The sequence below is a fragment of the Aspergillus wentii genome, assembly GCF_001890725.1.
Source record: "Aspergillus wentii DTO 134E9 unplaced genomic scaffold ASPWEscaffold_1, whole genome shotgun sequence".
NCBI lineage: Eukaryota > Fungi > Ascomycota > Eurotiomycetes > Eurotiales > Aspergillaceae > Aspergillus > Aspergillus wentii.
Genome location: NW_024467832.1, coordinates 4,109,656 through 4,125,235, shown reverse-complemented (window position 1 = coordinate 4,125,235; position 15,580 = coordinate 4,109,656). Strand labels below are relative to the sequence as shown.

At 50.8% G+C, this 15,580-nt stretch overlaps 8 protein-coding genes across 8 annotated transcripts; 5 read left to right on the top strand and 3 right to left on the bottom strand.

Moving 5' to 3' along the window:
• Positions 1–507: 507 nt before the first annotated feature.
• ASPWEDRAFT_102379 (putative cyclin) lies at positions 508–1,475 on the bottom strand (the record flags this gene model as incomplete). The annotated part of the gene is made up of 2 exons (XM_040827473.1): positions 508–1,149; positions 1,215–1,475. 2 exons carry the CDS (start codon positions 1,473–1,475, stop codon positions 508–510), a joined length of 903 nt encoding a protein of 300 aa, XP_040695247.1.
• A 1,404-nt stretch (positions 1,476–2,879) lies between these two features.
• Positions 2,880–4,567, top strand: ASPWEDRAFT_23648 (uncharacterized protein; the record flags this gene model as incomplete). Its single annotated transcript, XM_040832513.1, has 2 exons — positions 2,880–4,390; positions 4,453–4,567. The coding sequence occupies 2 exons, from the start codon at positions 2,880–2,882 to the stop codon at positions 4,565–4,567; spliced, it is 1,626 nt and encodes a 541-aa protein (XP_040695246.1).
• Positions 4,568–4,795: 228 nt separating this feature from the next.
• On the top strand, positions 4,796–7,198 carry ASPWEDRAFT_125550 (translocon subunit SEC61). The gene is made up of 5 exons (XM_040829197.1): positions 4,796–5,148; positions 5,240–5,340; positions 5,408–5,575; positions 5,639–6,714; positions 6,767–7,198. Exons 1-5 carry the CDS (start codon positions 5,139–5,141, stop codon positions 6,846–6,848), a joined length of 1,437 nt encoding a protein of 478 aa, XP_040695245.1. The 5' UTR covers positions 4,796–5,138; the 3' UTR covers positions 6,849–7,198.
• A 37-nt stretch (positions 7,199–7,235) lies between these two features.
• Positions 7,236–9,097, bottom strand: ASPWEDRAFT_35149 (bifunctional ornithine acetyltransferase/N-acetylglutamate synthase). The gene is made up of 3 exons (XM_040834161.1): positions 8,885–9,097; positions 8,332–8,821; positions 7,236–8,271 (listed from the first exon to the last, which is right to left on the bottom strand). Exons 2-3 carry the CDS (start codon positions 8,811–8,813, stop codon positions 7,353–7,355), a joined length of 1,401 nt encoding a protein of 466 aa, XP_040695244.1. The 5' UTR covers positions 8,814–8,821; positions 8,885–9,097; the 3' UTR covers positions 7,236–7,352.
• Positions 9,098–9,412: 315 nt separating this feature from the next.
• On the top strand, positions 9,413–11,086 carry ASPWEDRAFT_101541 (origin recognition complex subunit 2; the record flags this gene model as incomplete). The annotated part of the gene is made up of 1 exon (XM_040827397.1): positions 9,413–11,086. One exon carries the CDS (start codon positions 9,413–9,415, stop codon positions 11,084–11,086), a length of 1,674 nt encoding a protein of 557 aa, XP_040695243.1.
• Positions 11,087–11,309: 223 nt separating this feature from the next.
• Positions 11,310–11,916, bottom strand: ASPWEDRAFT_23644 (uncharacterized protein; the record flags this gene model as incomplete). Its single annotated transcript, XM_040832511.1, has 2 exons — positions 11,310–11,462; positions 11,566–11,916. The coding sequence occupies 2 exons, from the start codon at positions 11,914–11,916 to the stop codon at positions 11,310–11,312; spliced, it is 504 nt and encodes a 167-aa protein (XP_040695242.1).
• Positions 11,917–12,976: 1,060 nt separating this feature from the next.
• Positions 12,977–14,602, top strand: ASPWEDRAFT_35147 (pyridoxal 5'-phosphate synthase subunit PdxS). The gene is made up of 3 exons (XM_040834160.1): positions 12,977–13,248; positions 13,314–13,496; positions 13,562–14,602. The coding sequence occupies exons 1-3, from the start codon at positions 13,135–13,137 to the stop codon at positions 14,189–14,191; spliced, it is 927 nt and encodes a 308-aa protein (XP_040695241.1). The 5' UTR covers positions 12,977–13,134; the 3' UTR covers positions 14,192–14,602.
• Positions 14,603–14,948: 346 nt separating this feature from the next.
• On the top strand, positions 14,949–15,566 carry ASPWEDRAFT_23642 (seipin co-factor family protein; the record flags this gene model as incomplete). Its single annotated transcript, XM_040832510.1, has 1 exon — positions 14,949–15,566. One exon carries the CDS (start codon positions 14,949–14,951, stop codon positions 15,564–15,566), a length of 618 nt encoding a protein of 205 aa, XP_040695240.1.
• Positions 15,567–15,580: the final 14 nt, after the last annotated feature.

Below are 15,580 nucleotides of genomic sequence, written 5' to 3'. Positions count from 1 at the left end.
GTGAGTCTGACTGATGCACGCGGGGTATGTACATCATGTGGCTGAGATGTTCGTCACAAAACAGCAATTAGATAGGGATATCTGCTGTATTGGTCATGTGTTTTCTATCTACAGTCTTCTGGGATTCCTAGGGAAATATTGATTTATTATTATTCACTTGGGGTTGGTTATGTAGCCACCCAGCAAGAAAGATATATATTCATCTGATCGGCACTGAGACAAGTCCCAGAAATATGAATAGAAATTCCATAGAAAAGCCTGCTGCCTGTTGAATATTCTCCATAGACACGGGCATTTGAAAGGGTGCGACATGGCCTGTGGCAGGCAGGCGAGACAGCCAGATCTTCTCCAGAATACCAGATCGCCTGGATTTTGGCCTGGTTTCTAAAGACATAACAAGTCATTAGAGATCCACCGATGGTATGGGTATGCGTCTTCGCAATGTCTCAGATGTGATATCCAGGACAGTTGGAGTATAGGAACCGAGATCAAGACGGACTGGCCATCTCACTCGCCCTCTTCCATCATTCTCCTCCTTTCGATTTCGGCCTCCACTTCATCCACGCTCATGGGAACGGTTCGCATTTTCCACTTCTCCATCTCTGCGCGCGCAAATCCTTCCATACTTTTCATGGCTACCACCAAAAACCCAAGCTCTTCCCGGTCCACATCAAAGACCTCCCACCAATCTCCATCCACAAGTTTCACGCCTTCCTCCCGTGATGCCAAGTAGATTGCAGATACCGCCAAAGCGTTTGGCTGGTGAGTAACATACAGCAATTGGGGCGAGAGAAGAGCTGCGTTAAGATGCTCAAAGACTCGTCGCGCGACGGCGGATGAGGATGTGCCAAGGGTTTGAAGGTAGGTCAGGGCGATGGCGTGAGGTAGCGCAACGTGTGTATTAAAACCCATAGAACGTAGGATGACCGATTCGATGCGTAGCAAAACCGTTCGCTGGGTTTGGTAGCCTCCCTCAGAGAGGTAGTATGTCTCCGGGGACGGCTTCTCCCCAGATCCGTTGGGGTTCACGAACCACAAAGGCGACGCATCCTTTGACAGCAAAAATGTGTATACGTTTAGAACCGAGCGAGGTGAGGTGGGTTGGAAGGAGAGTTTGGCGGTCATATATAGAGCTGCGGCCGACACATCCTGTTCGTACCAGTATAGTCAGCCAATGATTCTTCTGCTTTAATTTGTGACGCTTTCTGTCGAACCTTGACCGAGTAAATCCGGAGACTTCCACCCTCCGAACCAAGCCAAAAACGCGTAAAAGTCACAATAGCCTTGGCGATGATATCCTGCGACAATCGCAGTAAGATTCCAGCTGCTTGGGTGAGTTCGGCACCGGCGAAGCGGATCGAAGCTTCAAGGTCGGGAGCGACGCCATCGATGGACGAGGAGGAATTGGATAACTGATCCGGTGTTGCGAGAGCATTTGATAGATGCTTCAATCCAGCCGCGACAGACGATGCCATGGTGTCTGTTTTGTGGGCTGTGTGGTTGTCGGAAAGAGAGAGGTGGATGTGATATGATGCAGACGTGGTGGAGATTATTGTGCAGCACCCGTGGGTTCTCCAACAACCTCCATTCTAACTTCTCCTCCCTCTACGAGAGGAATATCAACGGCTTTACATTTGCCATTCATCACACCTGGGATCCTATGGCTGGTGATTACACCATGATGCTATTGTACTCCTTACTCCGTGAACATCCAGCCATCCAAGGCCGTCAATTGCTTGGTCATTGCCGAGCTTATGTATTGCTTAATTTCAAGCGAGGATGGGATCGTCTGGACATTAATTTACAGGCCGGAAGAGACCAGCAAGGATCCTGCTACTTGAATTCTGTATCCTGATAATGCATACTTACCATGGCCAGCAGACCAGCAAACCAGCAGACAGAAGCAAGAAGATCGAACATTCCAGTCACCATGAAAACCATCACGAGCGAACGAACGATCTCTGATGCCTGCAGGTGACGTCGTCTGGTTGACGATGACCAACGATACGATGAGAACCACAAGGCCATGGGGCAAATTGCTCTAAGAATAAATGCGGTGCTCCCGAGCAGAGATGAAGATACAATGTGTTTGGCGCTTTGCCTCCAGCAGTGGAGCAGCAGAAGAAGCTGGTGATGTTCAGCCACCGCATTTTCGGCGATCGACGATGGTGATATCGCCTACTAAAAGAGCCCAACCTCGCGATATTTCATGTTCAATAAAAAGAATTGTGCCGCTAGTTGCCCACCTGCAGGTCAAGTTGCGATAGAAACGACTCCCACTCGATCCTAAATCTGAGGTGGTGAATGAGATCTCAAACCATCTAAATCACCTACTAGCCCTGTCCATCTGAACCTCATCTTCAATCCTAAACATCGCCGTCTGTTTCTGCCGTGTTGACACTGACAGGCACACGTGCGGGTCTACTATCGCTTGGCGTTTGTTTTAGAAAGCCCGTCAAATCAAGTCGAATCTCGACCATCACGTCCTCTTTTCTTCTTCTCTTTCTATTCATATTCATTTTCTTCTTCTGGTTAACATTATTGCTGCCACCGGGCGTACTATTTGGCATTATTATTTTATCACACGCGTCCGTCTGGGGAAGTCTTTGCTCCTTTTCATCTCCCCCATATTCAACGGGAAAAAGGAGAGACCCACCGGGGAGGTGCTCATTTCCAGCTCTCCTTTTCCTCCCCCGTTGGCCGTTAATTATTTCTCCAAACTCGGGGTTCGGCCAGTAACCGTGCATTGGACTTGACGGCCTATCGACGTGGCATTCCAGCCCTTGTCCAAGTGGTCGTTGGTGTGACAAGTCGCACCCCTACACCATTCCAGGCTCCATCCCTTTTAGTCAGTTATCCAGTCAAGCTCGAGCTCGACAATGCTCCAAGGCCCCGAGCATCCTTCAATTACAGCGGTGCCCGCCCTTGACAGTCGAGATCCATCCTCCATAACATCATCATCCGTCGAGGTCGCAGAGGGTCAGCAGCCCTACGATGATTGCCAGGTTTCCCACGAGGACCCCCCTGCAAGTTCGTTGACACAGAGCTCCGATTTATTATCCCCACTGTCCCTCAAACAACCCCCCTCTTCTCATCGCCGGGCGAACACCGAAATCCTACCACGACAGACCCCTCTGCCATCCAAGCAACTCTTCGTGGACCAGTCAAAAACGTTCGAAGATTTAGAACCCCACGGCAAGCTATCGAACCCGCCGACCGAAAACATCGCCAAAAAGAAACTGGGAGACGGCGCGAAGCTATTCTCTGGTTGGTTCCAAGGAAAGTCGGAGCCAGTGAACTTGGGAGCTCTGAGGCAACAAAAAGACGAGCCAGCCAGAATGGTGTCCACCCAGGAACCCACGGGGTTTGGATCTCCAACCTCTTCACCCATGAGTCGAGCACAGAAACGAATGACGCCAACCTCCCCATTGAAACAGGTTACTTCAACAAACCGATTCTCCTTCTTCGGGTTGAAGCGTCAGGAAGAAAGTAAATCGGACGTCCCCGAGCCCGCAGATGACGATTTATTGAACCTGGATATCACCGCCGCGCTGTTCCCGCCAGGTTCCAACGACCTCAACGATAAGGAAGCGTTCGATGCCTTGCGGAACAACGCAGGCGATGTGATTCGACGACTGCAGTCGGCCTACAAGCAAAGGACTTTTGCCTTGCACGAGGCTATGGCAGACAAAAACGAGAAGCAGGAGGAACTCGAAGAAACGCGCACGCGCGTCGGACACTTGAAGATCCAACTGGATGGAATGGCAGAAAAGGTTCTTCAGCAAGAAAAGGCCATGAAAGCGATGGCCGAGGAGCTCGAAAACGAAAGACAACTGCGTCAGAGAGAGGATGAGGCACGCCATCGCAGTATATTGCTTGTGAGACCTACCGACGACGACCTCTCCGATGCGGGAAGCGAGCTCCAAACTCCTAAGAGAAGTCTGAAACGTGCCAGCAATGGCACGTACACAAGCGATTCTGGCTTTGAGTCCGGCGATGAAAGTCTAGCTGAGAGTGTGTTCTCCCGTCGGGATGGTCTTGAATCACCCGCTTCCACAATCGCACCGTCCCCGAGTATGTCTCAAATCGCGTTGCCAACACCAGCGGCCACCCATCTGCAGGCAAGTCAGAAGGAAACTAAATCTGCACCTGCACCTGCACCCACACCCACGCGTCCATCGACGTATGACCGCGTCCTGAAGGGACTTGCGTCGACCAGTATTGGTAGCTCCTGGAGGGGCAACTCTTCCAAGTGCAACATTTGCTACGGTGTGCCAGCCTCCGAGGCTTGGAGCGTCATGGGTGTTCTGAAGGAGGAAAATCAAGGTCTGAAAGGACGTCTAGGCGAACTTGAAATGGTCATCGACGATTGTCTCGGTCTCGTTGGCCCGTAAGTTCAGGGGTTGTTTTCTTTTGTTTGTTTCATTATGTCGCTCATTTCTTTTGTTTCAGACGACCATCGAACGAAGGTACATATATAAAAGCTACATACGGATATGTGGAACTGGGTGGAAGCAAAGATACCAAGGAACAGATTGCTGGTTGGACTTGTCCCCTGGAGGAATAAGCATCATTGGCGCGGTCGAAGATTCCATAACATATCCACGAAAGATTTTGAAAATCATGAATGAAATGATGTATCAGTTTGACTAAATAACAAGTTTTCTTCTGATTTTTGTATGGAAATTGATGCATCTCACCAATACCACGTGACGACAAGGTATTGACCCGAATGGATTCACAGTAGAGGCATTGCAATAAAACTCTGTGTAGCATAGAATAAGCAGAGCGATCTTAACAGCTATCCTCAATCAATCGGTGAAATGACTCAATAAAAGTACGGGGAAATCCATGGACCCTCATCGTGCATCGCGAACAGCCCAACAGGGTGAAGCGACCAAGTGGCCTCAACCGGCTTAGCGTGGCTGGGAAAGTGGCCAGCGAGGCGTCTACTGACCTTGACCCGAACTCGAACCTCATCATCCTCCTCCTCCCCTTCTGTTCCCCCGATCTTTTCTTTTCTTCTTTAATTCCTTTTTTCTTTCTTTTCCATTTCTGTAACTTCCACTCCCTCAGCTGGTCTTTCACTCCAGCTTTATTCCCTTTAATATTTATTTTCTGGGAGGTGGACAGTCACAATGAGCGGACGTGAGTTCCCCTACACGCGATCGCAGCACCATCGCGACAGCTCCTTTTCTTTTGCCTCAATTGATCAGCAAATACTGATTCTGGATAATAGTTCGCTTTCTTGACTTGATCAAGCCCTTCACGCCCCTCCTCCCGGAGGTGGCAGCACCGGAGACCAAGGTGCCCTTCAACCAGAAACTGATGTGGACTGGGGTATGTTGCGGCGTGGTCTTTTGAACAAATGGGACAGAATGGCAATACTAACGCTTCTGCTTCACAGTTGACCTTGTTGATCTTCTTGGTAATGAGCCAGATGCCTCTTTATGGTATCGTCTCCTCCGACACTTCGGATCCCCTTTACTGGCTTCGTATGATGCTGGCCAGTAACCGGGGTACTCTGATGGAATTGGGTATTACCCCCATCATCTCCTCCGGCATGGTTTTCCAGGTATGTGGCATCAAGCTGTTGTTTCTTTCTAGACCATGGCTAACGGATTCTGTGCTTCGATAGCTCCTCGCTGGTACCCACCTCATTGATGTCAACCTCGACCTCAAGACCGACCGTGAGCTCTACCAGACTGCTCAGAAGCTTTTTGCCATCATCCTTTCTTTCGGACAGGCCTGTGTCTACGTCCTGACTGGTCTCTACGGCCAGCCCAGTGACCTCGGTGCTGGTATCTGCGTTCTGTTGATTGTTCAGCTTGTTGTTGCCGGCCTGGTTGTCATCCTCCTCGATGAGCTGCTCCAGAAGGGCTACGGTCTTGGAAGCGGTATCTCCCTTTTCATCGCCACCAACATTTGCGAGTCCATTGTCTGGAAGGCTTTCTCCCCCACCACCATCAACACTGGCCGTGGTCCCGAATTCGAGGGTGCCATCATCGCTTTGTTCCACCTTCTGTTGACCTGGTCCGACAAGCAGCGTGCTCTGCGCGAGGCTTTCTACCGCCAGAACCTCCCCAACGTCATGAACCTCTTGGCTACTCTCGCCGTTTTCGCTGCTGTTATCTATCTCCAGGGATTCCGTGTTGAGATCCCGGTCAAGTCTTCCCGCCAGCGTGGAATGCGTGGCTCGTACCCCGTCCGCCTCTTCTACACCTCCAACATGCCCATCATGCTCCAGTCTGCTCTGTGCTCCAACATCTTCCTGATCAGTCAGATGCTGTACTCGCGTTTCTCTGACAACATTCTTGTCAAGCTTCTCGGTGTCTGGGAGCCCCGTGAGGGTTCCGCCCAGCTCCACGCTGCCTCTGGTATTGCTTACTACATGTCTCCTCCCCTTAACTTCACGGAGGCTCTCCTCGACCCCATCCACACCGCTATCTACATCGCCTTCATGCTTGTCGCTTGTGCTCTCTTCTCCAAGACCTGGATTGAGGTTTCCGGCTCCGCCCCCCGTGACGTTGCCAAGCAGCTCAAGGACCAGGGTCTCGTCATGGCCGGCCACCGTGAGCAGAGCATGTACAAGGAGCTCAAGAGAGTTATCCCCACTGCTGCCGCCTTCGGTGGTGCTTGCATTGGTGCCCTCTCTGTTACCTCTGACCTCCTCGGTGCCCTTGGTAGCGGTACCGGTATTCTTCTCGCTGTCACGTAAGTTACTTTATCTCTGTCCTACGAATTTCTTTTCTAACAACTCGTTTAGTATTATCTACGGATACTTCGAAATTGCCGCTCGTGAGGGAGACATTGGCGGTGGCCTCAAGGGTCTCGTCCCTGGTAGCTAAACGGGCTGCATGTTTTTTGATGAGCAGCATGAGAAAGGATCAACGCCTTTTTTTGATCCTCTGTTTTGTTTTTTTACTATTTCTTTTCTTCCCCAGGTCGGTGCGCCGTTGTTGTGGCTAGAATCGGAATCAAAGGTGTTTTCTAAAGACGGGTTATATCATTTTTGAAGGGAAGAGGAATATACTACGGAGCATCAAACTCCCGGGTTTCAAAATGTATGGTTAATGTTACTTTCTTGGAGAGGAGTTTCCCGTCGGAAAAGTCGAAGTCACAACTGTACATAGCACCCAACCTGGTTTGTAACCATATTCTGAAAAACACAAAATTACACCTAATTTGGCATACTACATGTTTCTACATGTTTCAGCTTTTAGTAAAAAGTAGAACCCTCTCTTATGTAGCGTATATACTAACAAGTGAATTTCGTTTTCGAATTGTAATATCAACACAATGCCTTACGGCGAAACTATCTTACTGTAACATATCGATTGCTTCTTACCTTTCTAGGTTCTGTAATCACCGTTGATGGTCACGTATTCATGGCTGAAGTCGCAGAACCAGTACATGGCATCTTCACCACCGAGACCCTGTTCGCCCTTCTCACCACCGCCAAGGTCAACAACGATCTCCAAGTCCTCGTTCTGCAGGATAACGCTGGCCCGGTCCTCGTCGACCTGCTCAGGCTCACCGTTGACCAGGAGCTTCAAGATGGGGCTTCCGTCCACAGGCTTGAAGCTGACGCTGGTGCGCTCGGGAATGACGACACCAGGGGCAACACCCTGGGTGTAACCGATGGCGCAGAGGATACGGCCCCAGTTAGCATCACGACCGTACAGGGCGGTCTTGACGAGTGGAGAGCGAGCAATGGTCGAGGCGATGAGCTGGGCAGATTCGTAATGGGGCGAGTTCTGGACGCGGACGGTGACGAACTTGGTAGCGCCTTCGCCGTCGCGAACGACAAGCTGGGACAAGGACTGAGAGAACGAGGTGAGGATCTCCTGCATGGCGGCGTAGTCGTCAGAGTTGGCGGAGTTGATGGGGGCGCCGCCTGCGGCTCCGTTGGCGAGGATGGCAAGAGTGTCGTTGGTGCTGGTGTCGCCGTCGATGGAGATGGAGTTGAACGAGCGTGAGATGGCGTGCTTAAGCAGAGACTGGAGAGCGGGTGTTTCGATGGGGGCATCGGTGCACAGAACGCCCAGGAGAGTAGCCATGTTGGGGTGGATCATACCGGCTCCCTTGGCCATTCCGGCCAAGCTGTAGGTGCGGCCGGGGGAGGAGGGGAGCGTGAAGGTGCGAGAGAGAAGTTTGGGGAAGGTGTCCGTGGTGCAAATAGCGCGAGCGGTGGTGAGCCAAGCATCGTGGGAAGATGCAAGGTTCTTGTGGGCTGTAGGGATCTTATCCAGGATTTTCGAGATAGGAAGTCTAGAAGTCATCCCGGGTCAATCATTGAATTAGGGCAGTGAATGAATAGCCAAACCATACCGCTGTCCGATGACACCGGTGCTCATGACGATGGTGCTGGGGTCAGAGAGACCATTGCACCCGTCCACCGTGCTGCCCATGTTGGCTGCATCTTCGAGACCACCTTTGCCGGTGACAGCATTGGCGCAGCCCGAGTTGATCACGATGGACCGAATGCCCTGTCCTTGACGCTCCTGAAGTGTCTTCCTGCTCACCTGGACAGGAGCAGCCTGGAACTTGTTGGTAGTGAAGACTGCTGCCGCCGAGCACGGAGTCTCCGACGAGATCAGGGCCAAGTCGGGGAACTTTGTGTTCGAGGCTTTCACACCAACGTGAGTTCCAGAGACGAGGAAGCCCTTAGGATAGGTGCCGGAGGAAGGAATGTACTGCTTCTTCGAGGCAGGAATGGCCATGTCCAACGGAGCGGAATAGTACCGAACCTGGCCTTTGGCCATTCTTGCGAAAGCTGCCATAGTGGCTGCGGGCTGGACAGGAGACGCCATGTAGTGTTCTGCAGGAAGGGGCGTGGTTAGCAGTCAATGCGCGACCTTTGAATTGACCAAGTTGCACTCACAGTAGACCAGTGCGACGTTGCAGACCTGCTGATAGTGAGGTATATAAATGAGCCTGTGGGAAAGTAGCTCCCAATAGCTCCGGCGCAAATGACTCAGGAGCAACAAGCCCAATGCTATTTGCTTTTCGAGCTCCGTGGGGTGCAAGACACGGCTTGATCCCTGCAACGAGTCCTTCCCACTGAGATTCAAATCAAATCTCCCAGCGATGTGACGATGCAGTAATTCAATTCAATCTCCCATCCCACGCGGTTTCAACGGGAGCTGCTCCGATATCGCGGAGTCGGAGAAACCCAATCGCCTTGAGCGTCGCGTTCCAGGCGCGGCGAAGAAAAAGACAAGCCACGAGGGAAACAGCATTCCCAGCACCTCGACTCCTTTATTGCTGTTGACGAACCCCTTGCGTCCTCGATCTGCCCTTTGCTTCCTCTTAAAGATAATAGTTCGAAGACCGCTCGCTGTGTCTGGATGGTATTTACTCTCCGCCTGAATGTCGCTGTTGCGTCCGTGATTGGTACATTCTCACTGAAATGAAGCGCAAACAAGCAGGCTCCGGTCCTGACGATGACCAACCTATCGTCTCGACGCCCAAGAGGCAGAAAACCGCAAGGATCGATGACTCCATAAATGGTCATGACGCCGGTCATGGCTTCCCCGAAGCAAGTCCGTCAAAGCAATTGAAATCGACACCTCAAAAACCCAGCAGTGCTGCAACCCCAGCCACTCTAAAAGCATCCGGTCTTAAGACCCCTACACAGAAATCCAGGGCAAAGGCATTGTTTTCGACACCGACCAAGGCCACCGCGGTCGCTACACCTTCCCGAGCACGAAATGCAGACCGGTCTGCTAAGAAGAAGAGTGCACGTCTCTTACTCGAGCAGGATGATGAAGACATTTGGGATGGAGGTGATCGTTTGGCAGAAGAGATCTTAGAGGATGAGAATGAGAACCTGGATACTACGGGTGATGCAGACAAGGGGTTGGCGGAGACGGTAGAGGGAGAAGCTTCGGAAAGCAAGACTGAAGCGACACCAAAACGTCGTGCAGGACGACCAAAGGGTGCTAGGAATAAGCGTTCTCCAACCCCCGAAGGAGAACTACCGGCGCATGAGCGATACTTCTTCCAGAACAGGGCTGGCCCCGCTCGCACATCGAACAACAACTTGAACAAAGTGTCGTTGCTGACGCATGAGGAGTATTTCGAGACGCTGTCGAAGTATGCGGATCCATGCATGCGAGAAAAAGAGTTCCTGCTCAACCTTCATCATCGATCATTCCCACAGTGGAACTTTGAGTTTGATCAGGATTTCAACATTTGCTTATACGGATACGGCGCTAAACGCAGGCTCCTGCAGCAGTTTGCAGATTGGCTTTATCAACGACATAGCCCGGCCCCTTCGATTGTCATTGTAAACGGACATACCCCCAATATCTCCATCCGATCGATCTTTGCTATGATCGTTACTGCCGTCCTTGGGGCTGATATTCCATCCAAGATGGGCTCCCAGCCAATTGAAGTATTGGAGCTGCTGCAGTCTGTTCTGAAATCACGGCCATCTCAACAACCCATCACCGTCCTGATCAATTCTATCGATGCCCCTCCCCTCCGGCGAGCAGTGAACCAAGCTCTTCTCGCTCGACTCGCTGCAACGCCTAAGATACGTTTACTTGCGACGGCGGATACACCCAACTTTTTGCTCATGTGGGATATCAGTCTCCGCGACCATTTCAATTTTGTTTTCCACGACTGCACCACATTTGCTCCCTTTGAAACGGAGTCAGATGTGGTTGAAGAGGTTCATAATCTACTCGGCCGTAAGGGCCGTCGTATCGGAGGCAAAGAAGGTGTTGCGTTCGTCCTTAAAAGTCTTCCGGAGAACGCACGGAATCTGTACCAATTGCTTCTGACCGAAATATTGTCAATGATGGACGAAGGGCATGTTTCGGATGATGAGATGGATGGTGCCGCAGGCCGGGAAGACGGTTCCAAAGACGAGACGGGCATTGAGTTCCGGTTACTATACCAAAAGGCCGCCGAAGAATTCATCGCTTCCTCGGAGATGATGTTCCGGACGCTGCTGAAGGAATTTCACGACCATCAAATGATCACATCACGGATGGACACAAGCGGAATAGAGATCCTGGGAGTTCCGCTGTCCCGTGATGAGATGGAAGGAGTGTTGGAAGAGCTAGTGTTGAGCTGATGGTAGATGATGCGGCGTCTTTGCATGAATCCGTGATACCCTGTATAACAAGTATATAAGAAGAAGAGAGAAATGTAATAATGAATCAATATCCAAGACATCCATTGGCATTCTGTACAATGCTTTCTGATATAGAGATAAGTGTTCATGCGAGAACATATTTCTATGATGTAGGCATAGCATTCTGACTCCTATATTTGATCGATCATAGTATCCAACCGTCCTACAACTGCGCAAAGGCCCCGAGAGCCATGGTCGTGCCGAATGTCATCTTGAACGGCATGTTCTCCGTCATGGCCTTTTGCAGATCGACACCCTTGACATACTTCTGCATCCTGTTGATAGGCAAGAGATTGTACCCCTTAGAAGCAGCCCACTACCATGCCAAACAAGCGTCAGCAAAACCCAATAGTAACAAACCAACCAGGAGGGAAAAAAAAAAAAAAAAAAAAAGGAAGCATAGCAAGTAACAACCATACCTCAACAAACACAATCCCCATTCCCAACAAAACCGCCAATGCTCTCGAGAAAGCCCTCAATCCCACGCCCGCAACAAGGCCCAACACACTACCCAAGCTCACCTGGCGCATCATCGACGGCGTCAAGAATCCCGACTTCCTCTTCAGTCCCGTCGTACCGCCTTGCTTGGGGAGGATGGGGTCATTGGGGTTAATCGCCCAGCTGGGCTCTGCGGGCTGAGGAGAGGGCGCTGCGTACTGGCATTGGATAGGGGCGGAGCGGAAGGGAGATAATGGAGAGAAAGACAAGGAGAGACCGAGGCCGAGGCCGACGGCAGCGGATGTGCGGGAGAGGAGAAAGGGTGATGCCATTTCGAGAGCTGTGGTATGAGATGGGTTGGAATTGAGGTGATGCTAGGAAAGAGGATACTTTTTGAAGACAGCAGTGAATTGGAGGTAGTTTGGTATAAATGTCAATTGAGCAGTAGTAATTGTTGAACAGCCCACGTGAAGACGAGGCCGAATGCGCGTTGGGGAAGACGAGCAGGATATGCGGAGATGGGCAGTGACGTCAGAGGGCGGTCAGTCGGTATATCTGCTCTTTGGATGCATTCGATGAAGTTTACATGCTCTTAGATAGCATGGATATATTGATATTGGTATATCTAGATATGCTGATGGTGAGACATGTCACATACGCAGTGGCTGCGGGGAGGTAATGCATCCAACACGTTCCCTCGATTGTTGAGTTACCTGTAGATCCTCAGCCTTATCATCTGCATATCATCCATTGAGCATCCGCTACACATTTCCATCTTCAGGCAGGCCTTAATAAGAAAGATCACGAGGCATCAGTCGATTAAGTTCTTCAAGTGAATGGAAACTTGATCGAACTGATAGGACGATCTGGATATTCCATGGCTGAGTGTCTTCAAATCGAACCAAGTAAACTCCGATGATGCATTTCCCATAGATAAACTGCTATATGACATAGACCCTCAATTTGATCTGAGATCGCAAGGTCACAGGGTCAAGTTGAAGTGGCACTGGAGGTCGTCTTGTCATCCTTCTACCATGGCCGTCTGTTCTGTGGGATACCTTCAACTGTGGATCGAGCAAGAGACCAGTAGTTGCTACTTGGGGAAGCATAGGGATTGTGCCTTCCATAAACATACTATCTGCACTGAGAGAAATAGACCTATAGATGAATTCAACCCCAAAGAATACTCAAATAGGCAGGCGAGGACGGTATTGGTAATACCAACTGGAATTACAGTACCTTACACGTCACGTAATCCGCGGAAAACCGGCGAACTCCACTGGGTGTTCCGGAGGGACAGCTCGTCTATGATTGGCTCGTCGTTCCGCGGCGGGATACGACAGCAAGAGAAAAAATCGGCGGGGGAGGGGAAGCAGTGAGGGACAGAGGAGGCGAAGACGGAGAGCTTATCGTGGAGAGGCAGTTTTGACTCACTCTTTTTTTAACTCAATCTTTCGCTTCCTTTTAAATTTCTTCCTTCCTCCACCCCTCTTTCCCTCTCTCCATAATTCTATCTAATCTTTTCTTACCACCCCTCTTGTACTTTTACAATGGCCTCTCAGCAGAACGGTGTCTCCAATGGGGCTAATGACTTCACCGTCAAGGCCGGTTTGGCCCAGATGTTGAAGGGCGGTGTTATCATGGACGTTGTCAATGCAGAGCAGGTATGCCATCATGGCAATTTCAGATCTATCGTCAATTGATGCGATTCTAATCTCGACTTGGATAGGCCCGCATTGCCGAAGAAGCTGGTGCTGCCGCCGTCATGGCCCTCGAGCGTGTCCCCGCCGATATCAGAGTCGAGGGTGGCGTTGCTCGCATGTCCGACCCTACCATGATCAAGGAGATCATGGAGGCTGTTACCATCCCCGTCATGGCTAAGGCCCGTATTGGTCACTTTGTCGAGTGCCAGGTAAGGAAATCCGCTTTGATATAGTCGCCACCAAATCTCATCGCTGATTCGCAATTGTCGGATAGATCCTCGAGGCCGTTGGCGTTGACTACATTGATGAATCCGAAGTCCTCACCCCCGCCGATGACATCTACCACGTTACCAAGTCCAACTTCAAGGTCCCTTTCGTCTGTGGCTGCCGGAACTTGGGTGAGGCTCTGCGCCGTATCTCGGAGGGAGCTGCCATGATCCGCACCAAGGGTGAGGCTGGTACTGGTGATGTCGTCGAGGCCGTTAAGCACATCCGCACTGTCAGCGAAGACATTGCTCGTGCCCGCGCCATGCTCCAGTCCTCCATTGACCCCGCACGTGAGCTGCGCGCCTACGCCCGTGACTTGGGCTGCTCGTACGAGCTCCTGCGCGAGACTGCCGAGAAGGGTCGTCTCCCCGTTGTCAACTTCGCCGCCGGTGGTGTTGCCACCCCGGCCGATGCCGCACTCATGATGCAGCTGGGCTGTGACGGAGTGTTCGTCGGATCCGGTATCTTCAAGTCTGGCGATGCTAAGAAGCGTGCCCGTGCTATCGTCCAGGCCGTGACTCACTACAAGGACCCCAAGGTCCTGGCTGAGGTCAGCAGTGGTCTTGGTGAGGCCATGGTTGGCATCAACGTTGCCCAGATGTCCGAGGCCGACAAGTTGGCCAAGAGAGGATGGTAGATGTATAAATTATAACCTTGCCCCAACGCCCTTTCTCAGCCTTCGTCATGTAATGATTACTATTTCTTTGGTGTTTTGAAAAGTTGACATAGCGTCGTCTTCCGCTTTAAGACTTACCTGTACTTGTTGATATCTGCATTTACGCCATCTGGGATAAAAAAGGAAGATACACAATTGTTATTATGAGCCATGAGCAGATGAAAAAACATGGATTTAAGTCGTTCTCTCCGTAGTAGTCTGTCGAAAGTGGTCTAGACATAAATATTTGTAACTGATTGCTTTTACACTTAGCAATAAGCTTCGGCTCCGTCGATCACGCCGGTGAGCAGCAGTCGGTGTCCCATTCGGTCTACGGTTCTACCCGGACGAATTATTGAACAGGGCGATGATAATCATGTAGGATTATGAATGGAAGCATCTAGAATGACTCATACTAGAAATAAAAGAAGATAAACACTCATACTAGCCATGAATCCTAATAATTCGATTTCGACGAAAGCATCCATCCATGTACTATATTTGCTCAATAATACATAATTACAGAGTACCATACACTAGTGTAATATAACATTCTGTGACAATACCAGCCAAGGCCGGCTTTAGCCTAGGCAGTTCCTTCCTAACTCCATCCTCGCGTGTATCTACAGCTCTACACGCCCTACGAAGTACATGCGCTACTCGAGAAATCAACACCACCATCATCCATCCACATCAATTGAGAACCACGACTATCTTCAGACCACATTATTTAACCACAATGGACACACCCACAAGTCTCTCACCCCCTCGCGAAAACCCCCAAAGCAACACCAACACAGACATCAAGAACGAGCACAACACCATGCACGAACCTACCAAACCATCCGAAACATCAAATACTACTCCTCCAACTCTCACATCAACACCAGAAGAAGAAACAACAACAACAACCACAACAGACCCATCAGCCGGTCCAATCCAAGAAATCCTCTCCGCAACCCTCACCCTCATCGATACCTACATCTTACCTCCCAGAACCCGATCCGCGATTCTCCGCATCGCCGCCTCGCATCCGCATCTTACTTCGCTCCTTCTCTGCCAGCTCATCTGCTCGGGGATTCCCGTTGCGCTGTTCGGTATGGGTGTCGTTATTACTGCCGTGATTGCGGCGACGTTGTTCGCGTGCGTGGCGCTTTTGGTCCTCGGGCCGGTTTTAATGGTTACGGGGTTTATGGGACTGTGTCTTTGGGGCTGGGCGTGGGGTTTTTATTTGGTTGGGAGCTGGGTGCTGGGGATGATGGATAAGAGTGATGAGCTGGGAGATGGGAAGGAGCGGGCGAAAGAGAGGAAGGGGGAATGGTTGGTTGAGGAGAAGGAATTGTCGGATTCGGAGTAGAGCGTGGATGATGG

Excerpts from the sequence above, each read along its gene's own strand:
- ASPWEDRAFT_35147 (XM_040834160.1), top strand. The coding sequence starts at position 13,135 with ATGGCCTCTCAGCAGAACGGTGTCTCCAATGGGGCTAATGACTTCACC. Across the intron at positions 13,249-13,313 it reads ACGTTGTCAATGCAGAGCAG|GCCCGCATTGCCGAAGAAGC; the intron begins GTATGCCATCAT and ends CGACTTGGATAG. Across the intron at positions 13,497-13,561 it reads GTCACTTTGTCGAGTGCCAG|ATCCTCGAGGCCGTTGGCGT; the intron begins GTAAGGAAATCC and ends ATTGTCGGATAG.
- ASPWEDRAFT_35149 (XM_040834161.1), bottom strand. The coding sequence starts at position 8,813 with ATGGCGTCTCCTGTCCAGCCCGCAGCCACTATGGCAGCTTTCGCAAGA. Across the intron at positions 8,272-8,331 it reads ACCGGTGTCATCGGACAGCG|ACTTCCTATCTCGAAAATCC; the intron begins GTATGGTTTGGC and ends GATGACTTCTAG.
- ASPWEDRAFT_125550 (XM_040829197.1), top strand. Across the intron at positions 5,341-5,407 it reads AGAAACTGATGTGGACTGGG|TTGACCTTGTTGATCTTCTT; the intron begins GTATGTTGCGGC and ends TCTGCTTCACAG. Across the intron at positions 6,715-6,766 it reads GGTATTCTTCTCGCTGTCAC|TATTATCTACGGATACTTCG; the intron begins GTAAGTTACTTT and ends CAACTCGTTTAG.